Below are 21,204 nucleotides of genomic sequence, written 5' to 3'. Positions count from 1 at the left end.
GCTGATTGGACAGAGGCAGCCACAGGAGGAGCAAGGGGGCTGGATTAAGGAAATATAAGTGCTGGCCAGAATGGCAGGAGGCCAGGCCAGAGCTTGGTAACCATATACCACTGTGCCTCATATTTATTTGTCTGACAAATAAATTATTATTTTAATTTCTCTATTGCTGCGTTGAATATTTCATTCCAGCTAAGCGTTAACCACAAGCAGGGTGCTACAGCAGGAACTCGCAAGACGGAACTCGCAAGCCCATAGGGAAGCGCCTCCAAAACGGAAAACCCTTTCGTCTAGTGGGTTTTCCGTCTTGCGAGGCGTTCATCTTGCGGGGCACCACTGTATAAGATTGCTCTGCATGCATGCCATTTATTTGTGGTGCTGGATGAGTATAGCTATGGGCAGAAATTAAACATTATTATTTGATTCAGTTAACAGCAGAAACAGACAATTAACAACCAAAATTTAATGTCATCAGACTCACAATGATAAAGACATATTTTGGCAATATTTTTGAGCCATCATAACTGAGTTTCCAAAGAGATCTCCCCTGCCTCTGCAGGGTTTTCATCCTCTTTGAAAACATTCTGGAATGTGGCTTTCGTGCTCTGCCTACACCTGCCTCTTTTCTGTCTTCCAACCAGGAAATAAATCAAAGGGTTAACACTGCTGTTCAGACAGATTAGTATGAAGGCATATTGTGAGAAAAAAGGAGGAAATGAATGAAGAACATAAACAGTGATGAAAACGGCATTGAGTGGAAAAGAAAAAATGATGAAGAAGAAGAGAGCAAGCAGGACCATAATTAGAAGTTTTCCCCTCCTCCTCTGGTGTGATTTAATGCAGACCCTGACAAAAAGGATCAGAGTGGCGACAGTAATGAGGGGGAGGCAAAGGAAGCCATTTACAATAAACTGAATGCCCAGTGTGCTAGAAATATTGAAATCAGACAGAAGGAGAGTGAAGTGAATTGCAGGGGAAATAGAAGAAAGTCCCCATATTGAGGCACAAACGGCAGTGGACATATTTGGTGGTCGGTGGCATCGATACCAAAGTGGGAAAAGGACAGCCACACACCTATCAATGCTGATGACTGTCAGCAGAAATTGACCAGTGGTGTACATAAATAGGAAAATCAAGTAAAACATTTCATTTGCAAAGTAAGTGAAGTATTTTCCCACTATGAAAGACATTCTATGAATAAACACAACTGTGAGTAAACCAAAGTCAGCTATGGAGAGGTTCAGGATGTAAGTGGTGAAAGGAGTCCTCTTAATGCAGAAACTAAGCAGCCAGATGACAGTCCCATTCCCCAAAAGCCCCAAATTGCAGATTAAAATTTCGCTCATATTCAATATATAATGTCTTAATGTCAATCCTGAATGATTACCAGTGTAGCTATTGTTAGAGAGAACAGTTCCATTGTCCGTTCCGTAATATTCCTCTCCAGCATTCATTGGGGACAGTGATGGGAGAGTGTAATTTACCATCGTGATCAGTCTTTGCTTTTCTACTTTGTCCGGTGTTTTCCTGCTGGAAGAATTTAGAGAATGGTAGAATTAGTCTTTATTAACGGAAATAAGCAAAGACAAAGCTAAAGCTTTGGAGATTAGTCTTTCATTCTTTGTAGCTATTTTGGAGTGGGTGGTTAAGGTGAAATGACTTGCTCTTTAATTGCCAGGTAAAGGGGCCAGTGGGGCTTGCAGCTACCTGAATATATTTGGGGTTTCAGAGAGTCTTTATGATAGGGTTCCCATATTCCCCAAAGTAAAATTCCCACATAGTTCTGTGGTACAACATCTGCCTCCTGTGCAGAAGGGTTCCTTTCCCTGGCATCAACCATTAGTGCAGATCCTTGTCCGAAACCCTTGAGAAGTGCTGTCATCCAGAGTCACACAACCATAGAATCTTAGAATTGGAAGGGACCCAAGGGTCATCTAGTCCAACTCCCTGCAATGCAACAATGTAAAGCAATATTGGGCAAATTGGAACTAGCCAATATGACATTGTGATTCCAATTTTGGAGTAAGATCTGGGAGACCAGCATTCAAATACCCACACAGACATAAAACTCATTGTTGTTGTTTTAGTCGTTTAGTCATGTCCGACTCTTCGTGACCCCATGGACCAGAGCACGCCAGGCACTCCTGTCTTCCACTGCCTCCCGCAGTTTGGTCAAATTCATGCTGGTAGCTTTGAGAACACTATCCAGCCATCTTGTCCTCTGTCGCCCCCTTCTCCTTGTGCCCTCCATCTTTCCCAACATCAGGGTCTTTTCCAGGGAGTCTTCTCTTCTCATAAGGTGGCCAAAGTATTGGAGCCTCAGCTTCAGGATCTGTCCTTCCAGTGAGTACTACTGGGAAAACCATAGCTTTTAAAACTCATTGGGTAACCTCAAACCAGAGTTCCTCAGCCTGACCTACCTCACAGCTTTGTTGTGAGGATAAAAAGAGGAGCAAGACAAACCATGTACACCACCTTGAATGCCTTGGAGGAAAGGTGGGTATAAATAAATAAATGGACTGAATTTTAGAAGGCAGATTCCTATACTTTTCTGTTCCTAAAACCTCATACAGAATCTTTCACAGCTGTGTTATCTTTTTACCTTTTAACCCCAGGGGTTGAAGCTGTGCTTGTCAATCATCATCATCATCATCATCATCATAATTGCTTAGTACAGGCACAGTAATTATGCCTCTTTCTGCTCTTTAAAGCGAAGAATTTCTAACTTTTCGCTTACCTGTGACTAACGTTGGATCAGATATTGTGATAGAGAGAGAGAGAGAGAACCAGAATAATTAATCCTGTTCTTGAAGATTTTTCAGACACCAATGCAACTCCCAAGTCTTGAGGAAACATTCAATGCATTTAAGAGCTCATGACAAGATGTGCTGGAATGTGCCTGTTTGCCTTCATTTATGCTTAATCAGTTTGCCAGTGTCATGTGACAAGAGAAAAATGATTATCATTGGGTTGTCAATGTAGTCTTTAGAGGATTGTGATAATGCACACTAGCAGCTTCATTTGTAAAATATACAAAAGTGCTTTGAAAGGTTCTGTTACTTCAATAGCCTGCAAGGAAGTTTTAAGCACTGAGAAGCACTTTGCTCCCCATGCAGGAAATTTCCAAAACACCGGGGGAAAGAGAGCCCAGCTAATGGGCTAGAAAGCACAGGATGATGATACAGTAGGGATACAGAACCTTTTTCCAGCAAGAGGACCTCTTTCTTTTCAGGGAAATCTCCTAGTAGGGGATACATATAGCCAATCTACTCCAACTTGTAAGCAGAGAGACCTCTCTGGATAAAAGTAGGATGCTTGAAATCTCTCAAGCCTCTTACCTCACAGATGCAAATCTCTCAAGCCTCTTACCTCACACAAATTCTATGCATGGCAGGAGAGACTGCAGGAACGTAAGGAAGGCCCTTCTCATGGCAGAATTGGGGTGAAAGGGGAGGATGAAGGCAGGAAAAGGTGCAGCAAGGATTTGTGAGTACATTTGCTCCTCTGCTTCAGGCAGCAAAATGTCTTGCACCAGCACTAACACATCACATCCTTTCTTTTAGTTTTTTCTCCTTCTCTTTGGTGTCCTCACATATTTCTTTTCCTTCATGCTCCTCCTCAAAGGCAACCTTTATTGCGAAGCTTCTGGACTCCTTTTTCTTCATCTCTCCTTCCCACCCAACCATACACACATCCATTCTCAAGCCATGCATATGTTCAAACCTCTGAATAAATAAATATAGAAAACTGCCTTGTACAAGACAAGACCATTATTCTACCTAGCTCAGATTGCTGACACTGATCAGCAGGATATAGGCAGGAATCATTCCTGTCCCTACCTGGAGCTGCCACTGAGTGAATCCAGGACGTTCTGCATGCTAAGCCAAAGCCCTGCAGATGATGATATGAAGTCAACAAGGTGACAGGCAACAAAACCCAAAGCTATGTATATTTACTAACGACGAACTAGTTGAATCTCTTGCTCATGGGTGAAATATTATGTACACCATGAAAGCAGTAGCCCAATTGAACATAGGTCAACAAGGCTAAATACAATGTAACAGAAACCTATGGGCTCAGTCTAAAAACAAGAATGTTTTTAGAACTATAATAATACATCTAGACATGATCTTTTGGAACCATCACAACTGTGTTTCAGCAGCAGTCTCCTCTTCCTCTGGAGAGTTTTCCTCAACTCTGAAAGCATTCTGGAGCATCACCTTCATGCTCACTATAGGTATGCCTCTTTTCGTTCTCCCAACCAGGAAATAGATGAACGGGTTAACACTGCTGTTCAGAGAGGCACCTAAGAACCAATAAAATGCAAGAAAGGGAGCTTCTGAATGGAAAATATGATCAGTGATGACGTTATTAGTAAGCACTCTTGGAAGAAGTTGATTTGGAAGCAGTAGGGAACCGGGAGACCTTAATCAGATGAACTGCCTTCACTGAGTAGAATCTTGTCATGGTTCCATATTTCCATGTTCAACATGGTGAAAAGAGTTATGAATATACAACACACACACACACACAGAGAGAGAGAGAGAGAGAGAGAGAGAGAGAGAGAATGCGGTCAATGTAACAAGCACCATGAAGACCATGGCAAGTTGTACAGCATCACCCCTCTGTTACAGACAATTGGTGATGTCTTATAGTTTTTCTCCCTCTCCCTCTTGAGGCATGCAATTGTTTTGTTGCTGTTGTTGCTTTCTGCTGCTGTTGTTAAATTTATTACCTGTACTTCATCAACAGGTCCCAGGACAGGTTACAACAATTTAAAATTAATAACAGAATAAAAAATAATAAAATAACAGGAATGGGACTGTGAAGAGGTGTGTGTGAATCTGAACTTACAAATTGTTTCTTCACTCTAGGACCAAAAATCTAGGACCAAAAATCAGCGTGTGTCAAAGCAAGTTAGCTATGATGATAGACCACAACTGCCTAGCAGTGAACTGCTGAGGAGATATATAGATTACTAGCTGAAAACTGCCTATTTGTCTTGCTCTGTTTCCCCAGAGATTTTCTGTGTAATTACATATCCATCTACAAGCAGAATTGTCCAGAAAGGAAAGTCTGCTTCAAATTTTGGTTCAACACAATAGTTGCAGGATGAGAACTTGGCTTCATGACTGCTTCCTTTCATTTTGATTAACCCAAGAAAATATTTCTCTTCCAACAACTGGTATAGGGCCCCATCTCTTCCCAGTTTTCTCCCTAAGCTTTGAGCCTTCCTTTGACAACCAGTAACAGACTTATTCGTGCTATTACAGAAGGCAGCATGCATGACTGACAGGGCTGTAGGAATTTGACTAGGATGAAGGATTGAAATTCTTGCCTAGGTCTTCAATGTCCTTCTTACTCATCTCTAACATAGAATTCATGTTTAAAACAAGAAAGGGAAAGAAAATGGAACAGGAGAGAGAGAGGGGAGAGAGCAAATAATGATGACTGTTAGCAAAGACATTTGGAGATTTATTTTGGTTAGGATGAGGGATAAGAACTTAAATCAAAGGTTTAGAGAAAAGGTTTTTTGTGAGTTGTGCAGGAGGAGGAGGAGAGAGATGGTGCCACAAAAAAGGGGGGAAAAGGAATGTGGTATCAAGGGAGGTGGGGAGAATACTTACATGGAATGTCCTACCTACCTTCTTTGAGCCACATCCAGTTTGCTCACAAGTGAAAGTGACAATAAAACAATGAACAGGGTGGTGATACAATGAGTACTGCAATCAACAAAAAATATGGTAGACAGATATACCGCTGCTTTAAGCCGTTTACATACTGTCTTCTCCTGTATATCATTTACTACAAAGATTTTGACAGTAAAGTCCAACACCAATTTGATTGATGGATTCATTCATTATATTTATTCATTTAAATACATTAAATTAATTTGTATCTCGAGAGCGGCCCAGGGTGATACAACTGAAAAATTCAAAGGAGCAGAGCTAGTGGAGGAGTCAGAAGGTTTTATCGCTTTCCTCTCCTTTGAGGAAAGGAGTCACTACAGTCACTAATGCCCATTACCTGAGTGAGATTCCAGCGATATTCTGCAGCAGGGTTGAATACCTGTGAAAAAGCATAGTCTTCAGATACGGTGTGTGGGAAGCCTCAGGGCTATTGTACTCTGTGCCAGAATGATGAATGGTGGACAGACTTGTGGGGAAAACATTGCAGCTCTGAAATTTACATGATTTTGACCAAATTCACTGCAAGATGCACAGCTGATTCCATTGATCTCCACCTCTTCTTAGCTTGCCAGCCTCATACAGGGAGAATAAAATGTTATTTTTTCACCTGTCAATATAGTCATTAGTGACCTTAGAGGAGAAGCCTCTTGCTTCATGAGGTTTTCTCTCCTAAAAGAGCAGAGTGAGTTTTCTGCTTTAGGCAGCTGGTTTTTGGTATCATGTATTTGCCCTGGCTGGTGCATTACGTGACCCACAGCAAAATGGCTGTGAGCTCTGGGGGAAGCAGCCTTACCTAGTCTTTCCCCTCCCCTCTTTGCCCAGTATTTTGCTGCAATCTATGGGCCACAGTGCCACCAGACAAACGTGCCCCATGCTTATCGGGCATGGAACGTGACTTAACAGATTCACATCCTGTTCTGCCATTAGCACAGCAGATAGCAAGCCCACTACTGTAAAGGCCAGTTACAGGAAATGAGAGCCATCATATGGAAAATAAACCTTATTCTGAAATTGGTGAGCTGGACTTAGACACTTGCCCTGTTCTCACAGTAGTACATTTTGAGCTATGATGATGTGCTATGGCAGTCTTGGAGTGAAAATCTGCATGGTTTTCCTTTCCAGAAACTGGCTTGCATTGAAGCTGTATGTTGACCAGGGTATAGTCCTTTCTGCAGTACTTTCTTTGGTAACTTGGAGTTTGGATTACTGTAATGAAGTATTTGTGGAACTGCCCTTGGCATGTAGACGTCAGCTGGTACTGAATGCAGCAACTTGACTGGGAACAAATGGGGACTCCTTCCTTGCTAAGTAAGTCTTAGGTATGTGAACCCAACAGGCACATCTGGGCCCCAGAGTCCACCATTCCATTCCTGTAGATGAGACCAATTCATGTCTTCTCCAAAAAAAGGTTTTGTAGCAAATTCACCCCAGCTATATATCTTTTTGTCCTTTTTTGGAAGAATTTTTATTTAGGATTTACAAAGCTTTATATCATATATATCACCCGCCCCCAAAGTAAAACATTGATCTGAAAACAATAAGAACATAGAGAAAGAGAGAGAAAAGGAAAAGCAGGAAATATAGAACAAGCGAGAGAGATAGAGAAATAAAGGAGAAACAGCCATATTTCTGATCACACCTTCCATAATCTGCATCTTCAGGAAAAACACTTAGAGCAAGAGGAAAGCTTGTAGTTACCTCAGATATGGACAGGCAAGACACACAGCCAAAGCTGTGGAACATGAACCCAAAACCTGTGGTTCTTTCCCTCAGTTTATATTCTCTTAGGATTATAGATAACCACACAATCATGCACACAAAGCATATAACAAAAGAGTCTGCTTTTATTACTTTGATTTTCCACAAAATTTACAGTATTTACTACATGATTGTAAGAAAAAAAAAACCCCAAGCAGTTTACAAAAAGAATAAAGCAATAAAATTCACACAAAAAACAATTTGATGTCTATGATGCAGTAACAGAATCATAGATTTGTATCTTGAGGGATCTTGAGGATCATCTAATCTCGGCTAAATAGGGATGGCCATCCAAGCTCTATTTAAAAACCTCTAAGGAAGGAGAGCTCCACTGCTGAACAGCTCTTACCATCAGAAAGATATTCCTGATGTTTAGCCAGAATCTCATTTCCTGTAATTTGAATCCATTGGTTTGGTTCCTACCCCCTGGAGTAGGAGAAAACAAGTTTGCTCCATGTCCCATGTGATAGCACTTGAGATATTTGAAGAAGGATATGCTATCTCCTCTCAGTATCCTATACCCCAGGCTAAACATGCCCAACTCCCTCAACCGTTCCACATAAGGCTTGGTTTCCAGACCCTTGATCATCTTGCTTGCACACGTTCCAGCTTGTCTGCATCCTTCTTAAATGGTGGGACGCAGGTGGCGCTGTGGGTTAAAGCCTCAGCGCCTAGGACTTGCCGATCGAAAGGTCGGCGGTTCGAATCCCTGCGGCGGGGTGTGCTCCTGCTGCTCGGACCCAGCGCCTGCCAACCTAGCAGTTCGAAAGCACCTCCGGGTGCAAGTAGATAAATAGGGACCACTTACCAGCGGGAAGGTAAACGGCATTTCCGTGTGCGGCTCTGGCTCGCCAGAGCAGCGATGTCACGCTGGCCACGTGACCCGGAAGTGTCTCCGGACAGCGCTGGCCCCTGGCCTCTTAAGTGAGATGGGCGCACAACCCCAGAGTCTGTCAAGACTGGCCCGTACGGGCAGGGGTACCTTTACCTTTACCTAGAACTGGACACAGTATTCAAAGTCTGTTGCAGTGGCGTCATCCTTTTTCTGATGAAATAAGGTATTCTCCCTGTATCTTCTTGGATTGGAAGAAATGTTTCATAACTTTACGAGATTTTTACTTGTATTGCCTTAAACTATGAAAGACTTGATCCACTCGGTGCTCTCCATATGATTTGAACTACAATGTCCACCACAGCGGATGGAGGGAACCAAGTGTGACAAAGCTGAACTATATAAACTCAAAGCGGGGAGCTTAAACTTCTATTTAGCCTATTACATTTTGACTGGGGAATTCCGGTTCCTCTCTGCTTTCTTCCTCCTCCTTTAAGATATTCTCAAGGATACTTTTAATTAACTCCCACAAACGACGGCCCTTCTGTCTTCCTACTAGGAAATAAATCACTGGGTTAACAGTACTGTTAAGAGAGGAACATATGAATGCATATTCTAGGACGTAGGGATTTTTAGAATGCAGGGTCTGGTACTGAACAGCATCCATTGGGATAGCAAGGAGGAGGAAAAGCAGGAGAGTAATCAAGATGGCTTTTAAAAGCTTCCTCTGCTTACACTGTTGTGGTCTGAAGTAGACCTTCCAGGAAAGGGTTGTGGTGGAGAAGGACATTAACAGGGTGCAAAGCAGGGCATTGGCAAGAAACTGGTAGGAGCTTAGATAACAATACTTCCCAGTTAGCCAGAGTGTGATGTGAATTCCAGAAGGTAGGAAGGCAAGGATCCATATTGTGGGGCACACGATGGCGGACAGGTGTTTGTGCTTATGTAAGTGATACCAAATGGGGGAAAAGACACACATGCACCTGTCAATGCTGATGACCGTCAGTAGAAACTGGCTAGCACTGTATGTGAATAGGAAGCCAGTGTAAAACAATGACCTTAGAAGCTCAAAATGCAAGGGATATGACTTACATACAATCCAGTTCAAATCAATAGCAACTACAGCAGTGAGTACGCCAAAGTCAGCAATGGCGAGGTTCAGGATGTAGGTGCTGAAGTGATTCCTCTTGATGCGGAATGCCAGGAGCCAGATGACTGTCCCATTTCCCACAAATCCGAAAAGGCAGATAAGGAAAGTGAAGGTGATCATGAAAAACATTGCTAAAGAACTAGTGGCACAGCTGGCCCTTGGATTACAGCTGTTATTTGTTGGGAACTCCATGATACTTTGCTTTCCATTGTGTTCTTTTCCAGCATCCAGCTGGGATAGAACTGACTGGCAGAAATTTGCCATCCTGGTCAGTTTCTGCTTTTCTGATGCAGAGAGACTTGCTAGGAGAAAAGAAACATAATTTCAAAAGTATTGAAATATTTATTATAGTATTTGTGGTGCGCATTCCCTGCATGAAGAATTCTGCAATTACCTATTAACGGTCAGGGGGTCCCTTTACCTTTACCTTTACACATGTCAATAATCGTGTCTCTAAAACAGTCAACGTCTGCCGTAAATTATTTGCAGAGGTCAACAAATCTTTTGGACATAATCACAGCATTGTTGATATACCAGTTCTTAGATATTAATGCAGAAAGCTACTACAGTGGTACCTCTGGTTAAGTACTTAATTCGTTCCAGAGGTCCGTTCTTAACCTGAAACTGTTCTTAACCTGAAGCACCACTTTAGCTAATGGGGCCTCCTGCTGCTGCTGCACTGCCGGAGCACGATTTCTGTTCTCATCCTGAAGCAAAGTTCTTAAGCCGAGGTACTATTTCTGGGTTAGTGGAGTCTGTAACCTGAAGCGTCTGTAACCTGAAGCGTATGTAACCCGAGGTACCACTGTATTAGATATTTGGAGGAAACTGCTTTGAGGCCAAGCTGAGAAACAAATAGAGTTTTGTCATGCTTCTTATGAAACAACAACAATGTGAAACATGGCATTGCCTGAACAATTTAATTTTGTAAGAAACTGAGGTTTTATTTTAGGGGGGAATCTACCAACTTCTTTGCCTTTATTGTTGCCAGAAGAGATGAATTACAGTTTAAAATTACAAAAGATAAAATTTCAGAAAACATGCAAACAGAAGGTCTGGACAGATGCTCATTGCACCCAGAATCTTGTTATCAAAGTAGTCAGATAAGTACCTACGGAAGCCTTCAAGCAGAATCCAAATGCAATAGCTCTCTCCTCATGGGATTTCTAGCAACTGGTATTCAGAGACATACTGCTTGCAACAATGAAGGGTGAAACACATCCAGCATGGCTAGAAGCTTTTGAGGCAACCATTACAGAGTCATTAGCATTCATCTCTGAGTTGGGAGTCCAGAAAATTTATCTGGCAGGTTTTCACACCTGTGAGTAGGCACCGATCAGCAGTCTTCAGCTGTGGTGTGGGAAAAGCAGCAACGGTGTTGTATCTTGAATGGGAGTGCTGTGGGGAGTCCTGAAGAGAAAATGCTGCAACCATCAAGGGAATATGAGGTGATTTCCACCAAATTCGTTGCAAGATGCACCATAGATTCTGCTTGCTTGCCAGCCTGGCTTTTTCAGCTTGCCATAGAAGGGAACTAATGTGCTGTTTTATTGCCGATGAAGATAGCAATCAGTGATTTTAAGGGGAGGAACCTCTTGACATATAAGTCTTTCTGTCCTAAAAAGGTCTAGTCCTTTCATTAAGCAGAGTGAGGTTACCAGTTCAGGAAGCAAGTCCCCCCCCCCATTTTCGTTCATCAGGTTCATGTGCTATCTTTTGATTATCAGTGTACACACCCATGACTACACACATAAACTGTAGGAAACAAGGGTGTCATCATTTGCCAGCACACCCTTAAAGAAGAACCAAGAAACCATAACTGGTGTAAAACGATAAATTTATTCAAATATAATGAGATGGAGGATCTGCAAAGCAACAAATAGATATAATTATCCAAATCAAAATATAAGCCAGGCAACAATGTTTCCTAAAGCAGGAGCCATCAGCTCGCTTCCAAATTCCTAGACACATGTTCAGATGCCACCTGTGACCCACTAGCAAAGGATGGGAAGGGATACTTCCCCCCCTTACTATGAGAACTGTGTGGATGTGAATTGTGACCACAGACTTTTTTGGGCAGTTGTACGGCTTCATTACCAACCTGGGAACATTCTGCTGAAATTCTGGAAAAAATTATGCCACGACACAAATGCTCCAGTTTGTTTCTTTCGTCCCACTTTTTTCAGCTCTAGCCCCTCCTTGCAGCAGGGATATGGTAGCACTGGGGAAGCATCACAGAACAAAGTAAAGTAAAATAAACCCATCACTTATTTATTTAGATCTTTTGCAATCCGCCCAACACTCAGAGGTCTCAGGGTGACTGGGTGGGAACATATGCATATTGGAACAAAGTAGCTCACTAAAAGAGAAAAATACACAGTCAATATAAGTCACCATAAAAATCACAGGACACTATTTACTGTGGGGGTGGGCTTGGAGGAGAGGGAAAGGTGGCAATGAATCAAAGGGATATACCAGGTTGTAAAGGTGGTGTCTCCCCTTCGCATTAACACCCTGGCACAGTCAGCATGATATTTACAGTCTTTATTACATATGTACAAGAAACAGCTACAGTTCAGGATTCTGCGTCTGAACCCGTTGAGTCAGATTCGGGGAGTGGCTTTCTTCGATTCCCGCACAAACAAAGTAGGCGGGGGAATCGTGTGAGACATATTTGACCCTTATGTTTTATTTCTCTCCTTGTCTGTGCTGAAAAGCCCCCTCCCTTCCAGAGTCTGAGCTCCTTTCCCGGGCCTCTGGGCGGTGGAAGGGCTCTGCAACATCCCTGAGCCCTTCCTCCTCATGGCTAATCTCCACCCTCTCTTCCACTTTCTCTGTCTCTGGCCTGTTGAAAGGCTCCACAGCATCCCCGCCCCCTTGCTCTGCCTCTTCTGTCACTTCCTCCTCCAAATTCTCCCTGACACAGGTGTCCAGGCAGGTGTGTTTGTGTGTGTTTACACACAAGGTGTGACTGAACAATTCGGTGAATGGTCACAGAAATCGGACAGAGAGAAATACTCGAACTTACAATTGGCCTCGGAAACTCATGAAATGCTTACAATTGTGTACCGAGATGAAGTTGTAACTCGAAATACAGTGTATGAGTGGTTTTAAGCATTTCCATGAAGAGTGGAAAACCATCAAAGATGACCCTCGGTCTGGTAGACTGTCGACAAGCAGAACAATGGCAAATGTCGACAGAGTTCATGAGTTATTGATGCAGGATCGGTGTTTGTCCATCTGAATGGTGGTGGAAGAATTGTATATTCCGTGTGAAATTGTTACTGAGGTTACTGAGTTGTCCCACCCTCCATATTCTCCTGATCTGGCCCCAGATTTATTTTTCCAAAACTGAAATCTGCATTGAAAGGGCACAGATTTTCACATGTCCAAGCTGCTGTGACAAGGGAACTGAAAGCAGTACAAAAAGAGGACTTCTCCAGAAGTTTCCAACAGTTCTACAAATGTTGTCAATGGTGCCTTGTATCAGAGGGGTCTACTTTGAAGGCCTGTAAGGTATGTATGTTTGAATATTTCTCGCTGTCTGATTTCTGTGACCATTCACTAAGCACACACACAAACACACACACACACACACACAACTTTCCATAATCCACGTCCTCACCTCAAACACTCAATGCAAGGAGCGGCTTGTAGCTACCTCCAGTACAGAAAAACAGACCAAGCAAAAGTCTGTGGAACATGCACACAAACATTATGGTTCGTTCCTGAATTCCATGCAAAGCATCAGTTTATATGCTCTTAGCATCACATATGACTCCACAAGTGTGCATGCACACACAGTGTATAATATGAAAGGTGCTCATGGCCAGCCATACTTCCAGTTTGAGCCCATACCAATATGAGCCCCTAGGGTATATTTTCAATGTTGCAAGAAAGGAATGAACACCTACAGTGAGGTAACTCTTTGCTGCTTAGTTCAGAGTCTGTTGCATTAGAACCATCCCTCTTCAAAAGTATCTTATTAGATATGAATACATGTTTGGTAACTTTAAATAATCTGTACATGCATTTTTTTTTTTTAAGAAAACAACAACAAGGTAATTCTTCTGCCACTTAGACTACAACTTCCATAACACCAGATAGAGGGCACAGGCTGGGGAAAGGCTCAACTATACAGTAATAACAAAAGGAGAGAGCTTAAACTTCTATGGAGGCTTCAATATTTATTTTCACTGGGGAACTCCTATTCCCCTTTGCTGTCTCCCTCCTCCTTTAAAACATTCTCAAGTATACTCTTAACTCTCTCCCGGGAATGATGACTCTTCTTCCTTCCTACCAGGAAATAAATCGCAGGATTAATGGTGCTGTTAAGAGAGGCACATATGAACGCATATTCTAGGAGGTAGGGATCTTTATGAAACAGGGCCAGGTACTGAACAGCATCCATTGGGATAGCAAGGAGGAGAAAGAAGAGGAGTGTAAGCAAAATGGCCATTATAAGCTTCCCCCGCTTACACTCATGTGGTTTTAAGTAGACCTTCATGGACAGGGTTACGGTGGAGAGGGACATTAACAGGGTGCAGAGCAGGGCAATGACAAGAAACTGGTAGGAGCTTAGATTACAATATTTCCCAGTTAGCCAGAGCGTGATGTGAATTCCAGAAGTCACAAAGGCAAGGATCCATATTGCGGTGCACACGATGATGGACAGGTGTTTGTGCTTATGGAAGCGATACCAAATGGGGAAAAAGATGCACACAAATCTGTCAGTGCTGATAACCGTCAGGAGAAGCTGGCTAGCACTGTATGCGAATAGGAAGCCAGTGTAAAACAATGACCTTAGAAGCTGAAAATGCAAGTAATGTGACTTACATACAACCCAATTCAAATCAATAGCAACTACAGCAGTGAGTACACCAAAGTCAGCAATGGAGAGGTTCAGGATGTAGGTGGTGAAGTGATTCCTCTTGATGCGGAATGCCAGGAGCCAGATGACTGTCCCATTTCCCACAAATCCAAAAAGGCAGAGAAGCAAAGTGAAGGTGATCATGAAAAACATTGCTAAAGAACTAGCGGCACAGCTGGCCCTTGGATCACAGCTGTTATTTGTTGGGAACTCCGTGATACTTTGTGTTCCATTGTATTCTTTTCCAGCATCCAGCTGTGACAGGAGTGACTGGCAGAAATTTGCCATTCTGGTCAGTTTCTGCTTTGATACTCCTTCTGCTATGGAAATTCCTCCTAGAATAAAAGAGAAGAGCTGGATTTGTTTCTTGCTTTGGGGCTAAATGCATAATGATGCTGCTCAAGTTCTCAGCTGGGTCTTCTTGGATCCCCACTATTGATCAAAGTTAAAAGCGATTTAGATTATTTCAGATCTGTGTTATTTTCAGATGCTCCAGAGAAAATATCTCAGGTGCAGAGCAATTGCAGAAGGAACCACAAAATATTAAAATGATAGAAATGAAAATACAGCTCCTTTCATTTAGAGAGTAATTCTACTCATAGGACAATTCAGGTGATGGAACTCAAAGAGTCATTTTTAATGCACCAGAAATTGTGTTCAAGCCCATCCAAATATGAAGGTGCATGCTGGACTTGCAACTTTCATGGGGTTGGAAACATACAAAGCTTTTATATTTGGAATATACCTTGCTTGTATTGTCTATATTAGGTTGAATCCATATTAAATGAGTTACAATTAGTTTCCATTGAAATCAGTGGGACTTAAGTCATGGTTTGGGTCAGCTAACTTGGCTACCACTCCAATTAGTTGGGAATTAAACTTCTTTTAATTCATTGCAACTTGAAGTGGGCATGGTGAGGATTGCATTGTGAGCTATTCCTTAACTCTAGCTTTCAGAAATTTCTTCCAACCAACTACTTTTTGCACATACTTTTTGACTAAATCACACATTTCCACATTTTATTTTCACTGACATCTTTATTTCATTCTACAATTTCACTTAAATATGTACGTTAGTTTAAGCATTCTTCGGTTGAAGAACTGCATCACAAAATTCAGATAAGTGTGAATTTTGAAGGACAGTTCTATTTCAGTTCACTCATGGTTCCAGTAAGTGTTAATTTGATAGATTCAGCTTTAAATGCACATTGAATCAATTTCTCCCCCATTTCTAAGAATGGGGACTAAGAGGATGGGCCAAAGGTATTAGAGAAAATATTATCTTTGAATAGGAATCAAAGGAAGAGTAAATGAGAGCATGTTGGAACCACAGGAGAATTGACCATTAATAAAAGTTGTCATGCACAGAATGTCCTACCTTTACAAATCACACCTGTTGGCTCACAACTGGGTATAGATATACTTCTGATGTTCTCCTTGATTTTCAGGACCTCAAGCCATACATCTCCTTTCTGCTTCAAAAAAGTGCCAACTACAACATGCCCATGCACACTGAGCATACTATCTGGAGCCGGGAGGTTCAGGGATGGGCTTTATGTAAAGACAGGGTGGGGCACAATCTTCACATCATGATGAAAAGTACAAGAAATCCATTAGTTGGTGCCTCAATAACCAAGTTCAGGGCTCTGCAACTTTCTGTGTGGACAGAAAAAAAAATGCTTCTCAAATGTAAAGTCTCAAGGGAAGTTTGCACTTATCTTTGCAGGTGTTTCAAAGCATACTCCAACTCTCTAGGATGAGAATCTTATTTATTACCCTGATCTTATTTATTACCCTGATTTTGACCACCATGCCCTAACAAAGAAATGAATTTTGCTTGATCATATTATTCAATCCTATTCAATCAAATTACACATTCTAAAAATCTCAAATTAGGCAAGACCCCCTAAGACCCCCACACGTGCACCTGATAAACTGGTGATGACCCCTTTCCCTGTACTTACTACCTGGGCATCTTTTATTCGTGGACAAAGGGCCCTTTATGAGGTGCATCTGAAATTCTCCTTCTTCCAGAATACAGTGGTACCTCAGGTTACATAAGCTTCAGGTTACAGACTCCGCTAACCCAGAAATAGTACCTCGGGTTAAGAACTTTGCTTCAGGATAAGAACAGAAATCGTGCTCCGGTGGCGTGGCAGCAGCAGGAGGCCCCATTAGCTAAAGTGGTGCTTCAGGTTACGAACAGTTTCAGGTTAAGAACAGACCTCCGGAATGAATTAAGTACTTAACCCGACGTACCACTGTACTGGAGTTCTGAATTGCCTTGTCTAGTTTCTTGTTTTTGATTTCTAAACTTCCCTCACTATTTCCTGCACAGCTTGCTGTTCCTTTCAGTTACTTCATTCCACCCTTTCTCTATATCCTCAAATCACGTAGGCCCATTGATTTAAAAAAATGGTTGTGTGGGGAGAAATCTTAATACGTGATCATATGAAGAAAATTGTGAGCATTTGAGAAGTATGCTCTCAAAAGCAAACACCTATGCTTGAATGCTTGGAATAAGATAAGTAAAGCCTTGACTCCCAAAGGAAGCTGTGTTATCATGCGGCAAATTGCTGAATCATTCAGCCCAGTAATGTCTTTTTCGGGGCTGGTATCTAAGATCCTTTTAACTAGAAAGTGAACCCAGGAAATTATACTTGCCACATTTTTGTTCTATCATTGGATTAAGATCATTTTGCCCCCTTTGAACCACACAAATTTCCTTTAGAATACCATGTCCCCTTTAGTATGCTTTGCCTGGTAAATGGTTCTGAGTTACTGATATTTTCCTTCATACATTATGAGAGGAAATGATTTTCATTCTGCCATGTAAGTATTTCCTGACTTCTTTTTCCCATTAAATGTGCAGCACATAAATGAGTTCCTCTCACCCCGCCCCATTGTACTTTTGCAGAAGCCAGTTGCAACAAGTTCTGCTTATGACTTCTGCTAAAGCTTTGTACGAGGCCACAGAAACAACTCCCATTTGCCTTCCCGACTTCTCTTCAAACCCCCCAAAACTCAACAGGCGAAGATTCGCAGCAACATTAAATAATGGATAGACAATGAAGTCAGAACTAATTTCAGCACGTAAAACCTTAGAGCTTCTCATTTTAATTATGTTTCCCTTTTAATAAACACTAATGTTCTGAATTGTAGCAATCATAGAATCACAGAATCATAGAACTGTACAGTTGTAATCCCAAAGGATCATCTTTTCCTCACTTGTTTCAAGTTCTCTGCATGTTCGAGAGGAGGGAAAGTTATGTTGATATCAAATAATGGATAGAACGAAACTCTGCAGATATAACCACTGACCAATCAATGGATACAAAAATAAATAAATCACATAGCCATCTTGGTTGAAGGCCATCACTGTCTCCGGTGGAACTTGGATGTGAGGCTGAGGAAGGGCGCAGCTCTCTCAGGTGAGAGGTAGAAAGATTCAAGCCTCTGTATATGGATTGGCGATGAAGATAAAATGGTGATAAAGGCATACATATACTTATATATGTGTTTTTTGTTTTGTTTTTTGTTTTGTTTTGTTTTGTTTTGTTTTCCCTTCCCTTCCCTTCCCTTCCCTTCCCTTCCCTTCCCTTCCCTTCCTTTTTTATTATTCCTTTCCAGACTAGTTTGGTTCTTTATTGTATAATAAGTTGAAAACCTTCAATAAAGTTGATTAAAAATAAATAAATAAATAAATAAATAAAATACAGTGGTACCTCTGGATATGAACGGGATCCGTTCCGGAGCCCCATTCGCATCCTGAAGTAAAGGTAACACACGACTGCATGTCTGCGCGTGTGCGGGTCGTGTTTCGCCACTTCCGCGCATGCGCGTGACATCATTTTGAGCGTCTGTGCATGCACGAGTGGCAAAACCCGGAAGTAACGTGCTCCGTTACTTCTGGGTCACCGCAGAGCGCAATCCAAAAATACTTAACTTGAAGCTACTTTAACCCGAGGTATGACTGTATGCCTCACAAAGAATACCCTATCTTTTTCAGTAACCCCGTGTTTGCTGACAAGTGGGAGTAGACAAGAGTCTGATTTTCTCCTCCTAGAATGACAGGATCTTGAGTCGTAAGTCCCCTCTCTTCTTCCAAAAGCACTTGTCTATCCACCTCTTTCCATCGAGAACTGAGCACACAAGCTTGGGCAGAGGATTTCGAGAAGAGGCTTTATGCATTTACATCATGATGAATGTGCAAATAATTGGTATATGTCCAATTAGCAAAGCCAGGGCTCTTTTGCTTTTCCTGGGTGCTCCAGAAATTGCCTGTGCACAGGAGAAATTGCTGCCCAAAGTTTCAAGAGTGGTATGTGCTTTATACATGCACTTCAGTCAAAGTGCTTTCCAGCACTTTGTGCAATTTGAACATAGTGCTCTTAGCACATAGATCTTATCTCTGGGCTCTGCAAAACACAAATTTTAAGTAGAAAGCTCAATCATACACTTTTAAGCTCTGATGGCACAGAAGAGAATGAACCACAAATTTGACCTCAAGGCACTATCGTTTTTCCTTAAAAAAAGAAAAGGTGTAGGGTTTGAGATTATCATTGTGAGCTAATGTGTGTGTTAGCACAGCACTACTATTGATTGAAAATCATTATTTAGGCACCTAAAGATTCAAGCAACATGTCAATCAAACAGAATTGTTCCTAGGGTATGGTCTGAAACAATATGAGGCCACCACTTTGCTGATGGTTGGTATTAAGTCACAGTCATGTCATTACAAGGATTTCATTTTGTCCAACAGGACCTTTCCCCTGCCTCTCCATCCCTGTTTGTGCCCTAGATCTGTTCTAGGGGTTCCCCTATGCTCTGGAGCATATTTGGGGAGTGTGCAAGACATGTTGCATACAGTGTTAGAAACCCATATATCTAAGGTACTCACCAGATGGCACCTTAATCTAGGTTATGGTCACCACAATAGAAAGTATAGGTGCCTTTTCGCCCCTTGATGAATTTATCATTATCATCATCATTTCTATACCACTATCTATTTTATTGATTTTTTCCCCCAAAGTGGTTTACAACACATTAAAACATCAAATAAAGCAATCCAGAATAAAACAAACTCAAGCTTCAAGGAAAATATTTCAGATCCTTCTCTAAGTGACATTTTGCTTTCCCTATATTTATGGAAATATGGAAGTGAGAGCTGGACCATAAAGAAGGCTGATCGCCGAAGAATTGATGCTTTTGAATTATGGTGCTGGAGGAGACTCTTGAGAGTCCCATGGACTGCAAGAAGATCAAACCTCTCCATTCTTAAGGAAATTAGCCCTGAGTGCTCACTGGAAGGACAGATCCTGAAGCTGAGTCTCTAATACTTTGGCCACCTCATGAGAAGAGAAGACTCCCTGGAAAAGACCCTGATGTTGGGATAGATGGAGGGCACAAGGAGAAGGGGACGACAGAGGACGAGATGGTGGGACAGTGTTCTCGGAGCTACCAGCATGAGTTTGACCAAACTGCGGGAGGCAGTGGAAGACAGGAGTGCCTGGCGTGCTCTGGTCCATGGGGTCACGAAGAGTCGGACATGACTAAACGACTAAACAACAACAACATATTTATGTACCTACTGATTATATAGTTACAAAGCTTGGTTCCCCTCTGCCAGCTTCCCACTCTGTTTGTCTTCAGTTCCCTGTGTTTCTCCCCACAGCCACTGTCTCTTGCAGTAATTTTACTGTGAATCCTCCACCTTTCTGTCTCCCTGGTCCCTGAAATTCTCATCTATACACCTGCTTGCTCATGTGTGCTCCCTCTTGACTCTCTCAAGAAATGCAGCCCACTGTCTTTTAATTCCTCAGCTGTGTGCATTGCTCACTTCTGCATGCATTGCTAGGAAAGAAGGATGCCTGCTTTCTGCTAGACTAATCAATCCTGCTGGCAGCTGCAAAACCTCTCTCTCTCTCTCTCTCTCTCTCTCTCTCTCTCTCACACACACACACACACACACACACACAGAGAGAGAGAGAGAGAGAGAGAGAGAGAGGGAGACAGACAGACAGACAAACAGACAGACAGACAGACAGACAGACAGACAGACAGAGATCGTTCCAAATTATAATACTTGAAATTCATTTACAGCTTTGGCTGTTCCTGTTAACCAAGGAACCCACAATTCTCTGAGTTCACATTTTGGAATAAGATACATACAAGAGGCATTCTATGGATGGATAATTATCATTAGCCATGACGGGTGAGTGGTTTTGCCTATATAATTTTACATTTGGATGATATCCAGATTTGTTATTTTTATTATGTAGTAATATTGTCTCATCTTTTTTTTAAAAAAAATGCAAGTGTTGTTACTGCACATATTCTGCAATTTATCTTTCTACTGTTTATTGGTTTAGAAATTATCTTTTGATATTTTAAACATAGGTTATACTGGGGGTGTGTGTGAAGAAGACTTGAAGGTCAAAGCATGTTTGGCCATGTTTAGATGCTCCTTAGTTATCCAGGTCATTGGGGGGGGGCAATCCTATTGCAAGGTCTTCAGGGATAATCAGCTGAGAGGGCAATGGATCTCTGGCTCAGGTGGCTGATTCGTGGCTCAGCTGGCATTTAGTTCCCAATCCCAGGTCAGCTGAAGATACGCCAGTGTAACTTTTTCATTCTGGTTTTGCTAAGGCTCTGCTAATGGAGCAAAAGGTGGCTTAGCAGAGACCAGTATGAGTTCCCCAAAGGAGCATTCTGGGGGTTTGATGAGGACAGGACCAGATTAGAAAGACATAGGATAGCTCCTAAGCCCATTCAGCTTGGACACATGACACAGAAACCCAGAATAAGACACAAATTCTAAACGTTCGTTTTCCCTCTGCCAGACTTAAGGCAGAGCTCCAGCAGCAACCCCACAAATGAATGGGCTGCAGATCTCACATAATTTTAC

The 21,204-nt window shown here is 42.0% G+C and overlaps 2 protein-coding genes across 2 annotated transcripts; both read right to left on the bottom strand.

Moving 5' to 3' along the window:
• Positions 1-515: 515 nt before the first annotated feature.
• Positions 516-3,972, bottom strand: LOC307220466 (proto-oncogene Mas-like; the record flags this gene model as incomplete). Its single annotated transcript, XM_079984460.1, has 2 exons — positions 3,837-3,972; positions 516-1,527 (listed from the first exon to the last, which is right to left on the bottom strand). The coding sequence occupies exons 1-2, from the start codon at positions 3,872-3,874 to the stop codon at positions 516-518; spliced, it is 1,050 nt and encodes a 349-aa protein (XP_079840586.1). The 5' UTR covers positions 3,875-3,972.
• A 9,662-nt stretch (positions 3,973-13,634) lies between these two features.
• On the bottom strand, positions 13,635-14,585 carry LOC307219530 (mas-related G-protein coupled receptor member D-like; the record flags this gene model as incomplete). Its single annotated transcript, XM_079982789.1, has 1 exon — positions 13,635-14,585. The coding sequence occupies one exon, from the start codon at positions 14,583-14,585 to the stop codon at positions 13,635-13,637; it is 951 nt and encodes a 316-aa protein (XP_079838915.1).
• Positions 14,586-21,204: the final 6,619 nt, after the last annotated feature.

The sequence above is a fragment of the Podarcis cretensis genome (genome assembly GCF_951804945.1).
Source record: "Podarcis cretensis genome assembly, chromosome: 7".
Lineage (NCBI taxonomy): Eukaryota > Metazoa > Chordata > Lepidosauria > Squamata > Lacertidae > Podarcis > Podarcis cretensis.
The sequence above is the reverse complement of the archived record's forward strand: the minus strand, read 5'-3'. Positions and strand labels throughout refer to the sequence as shown.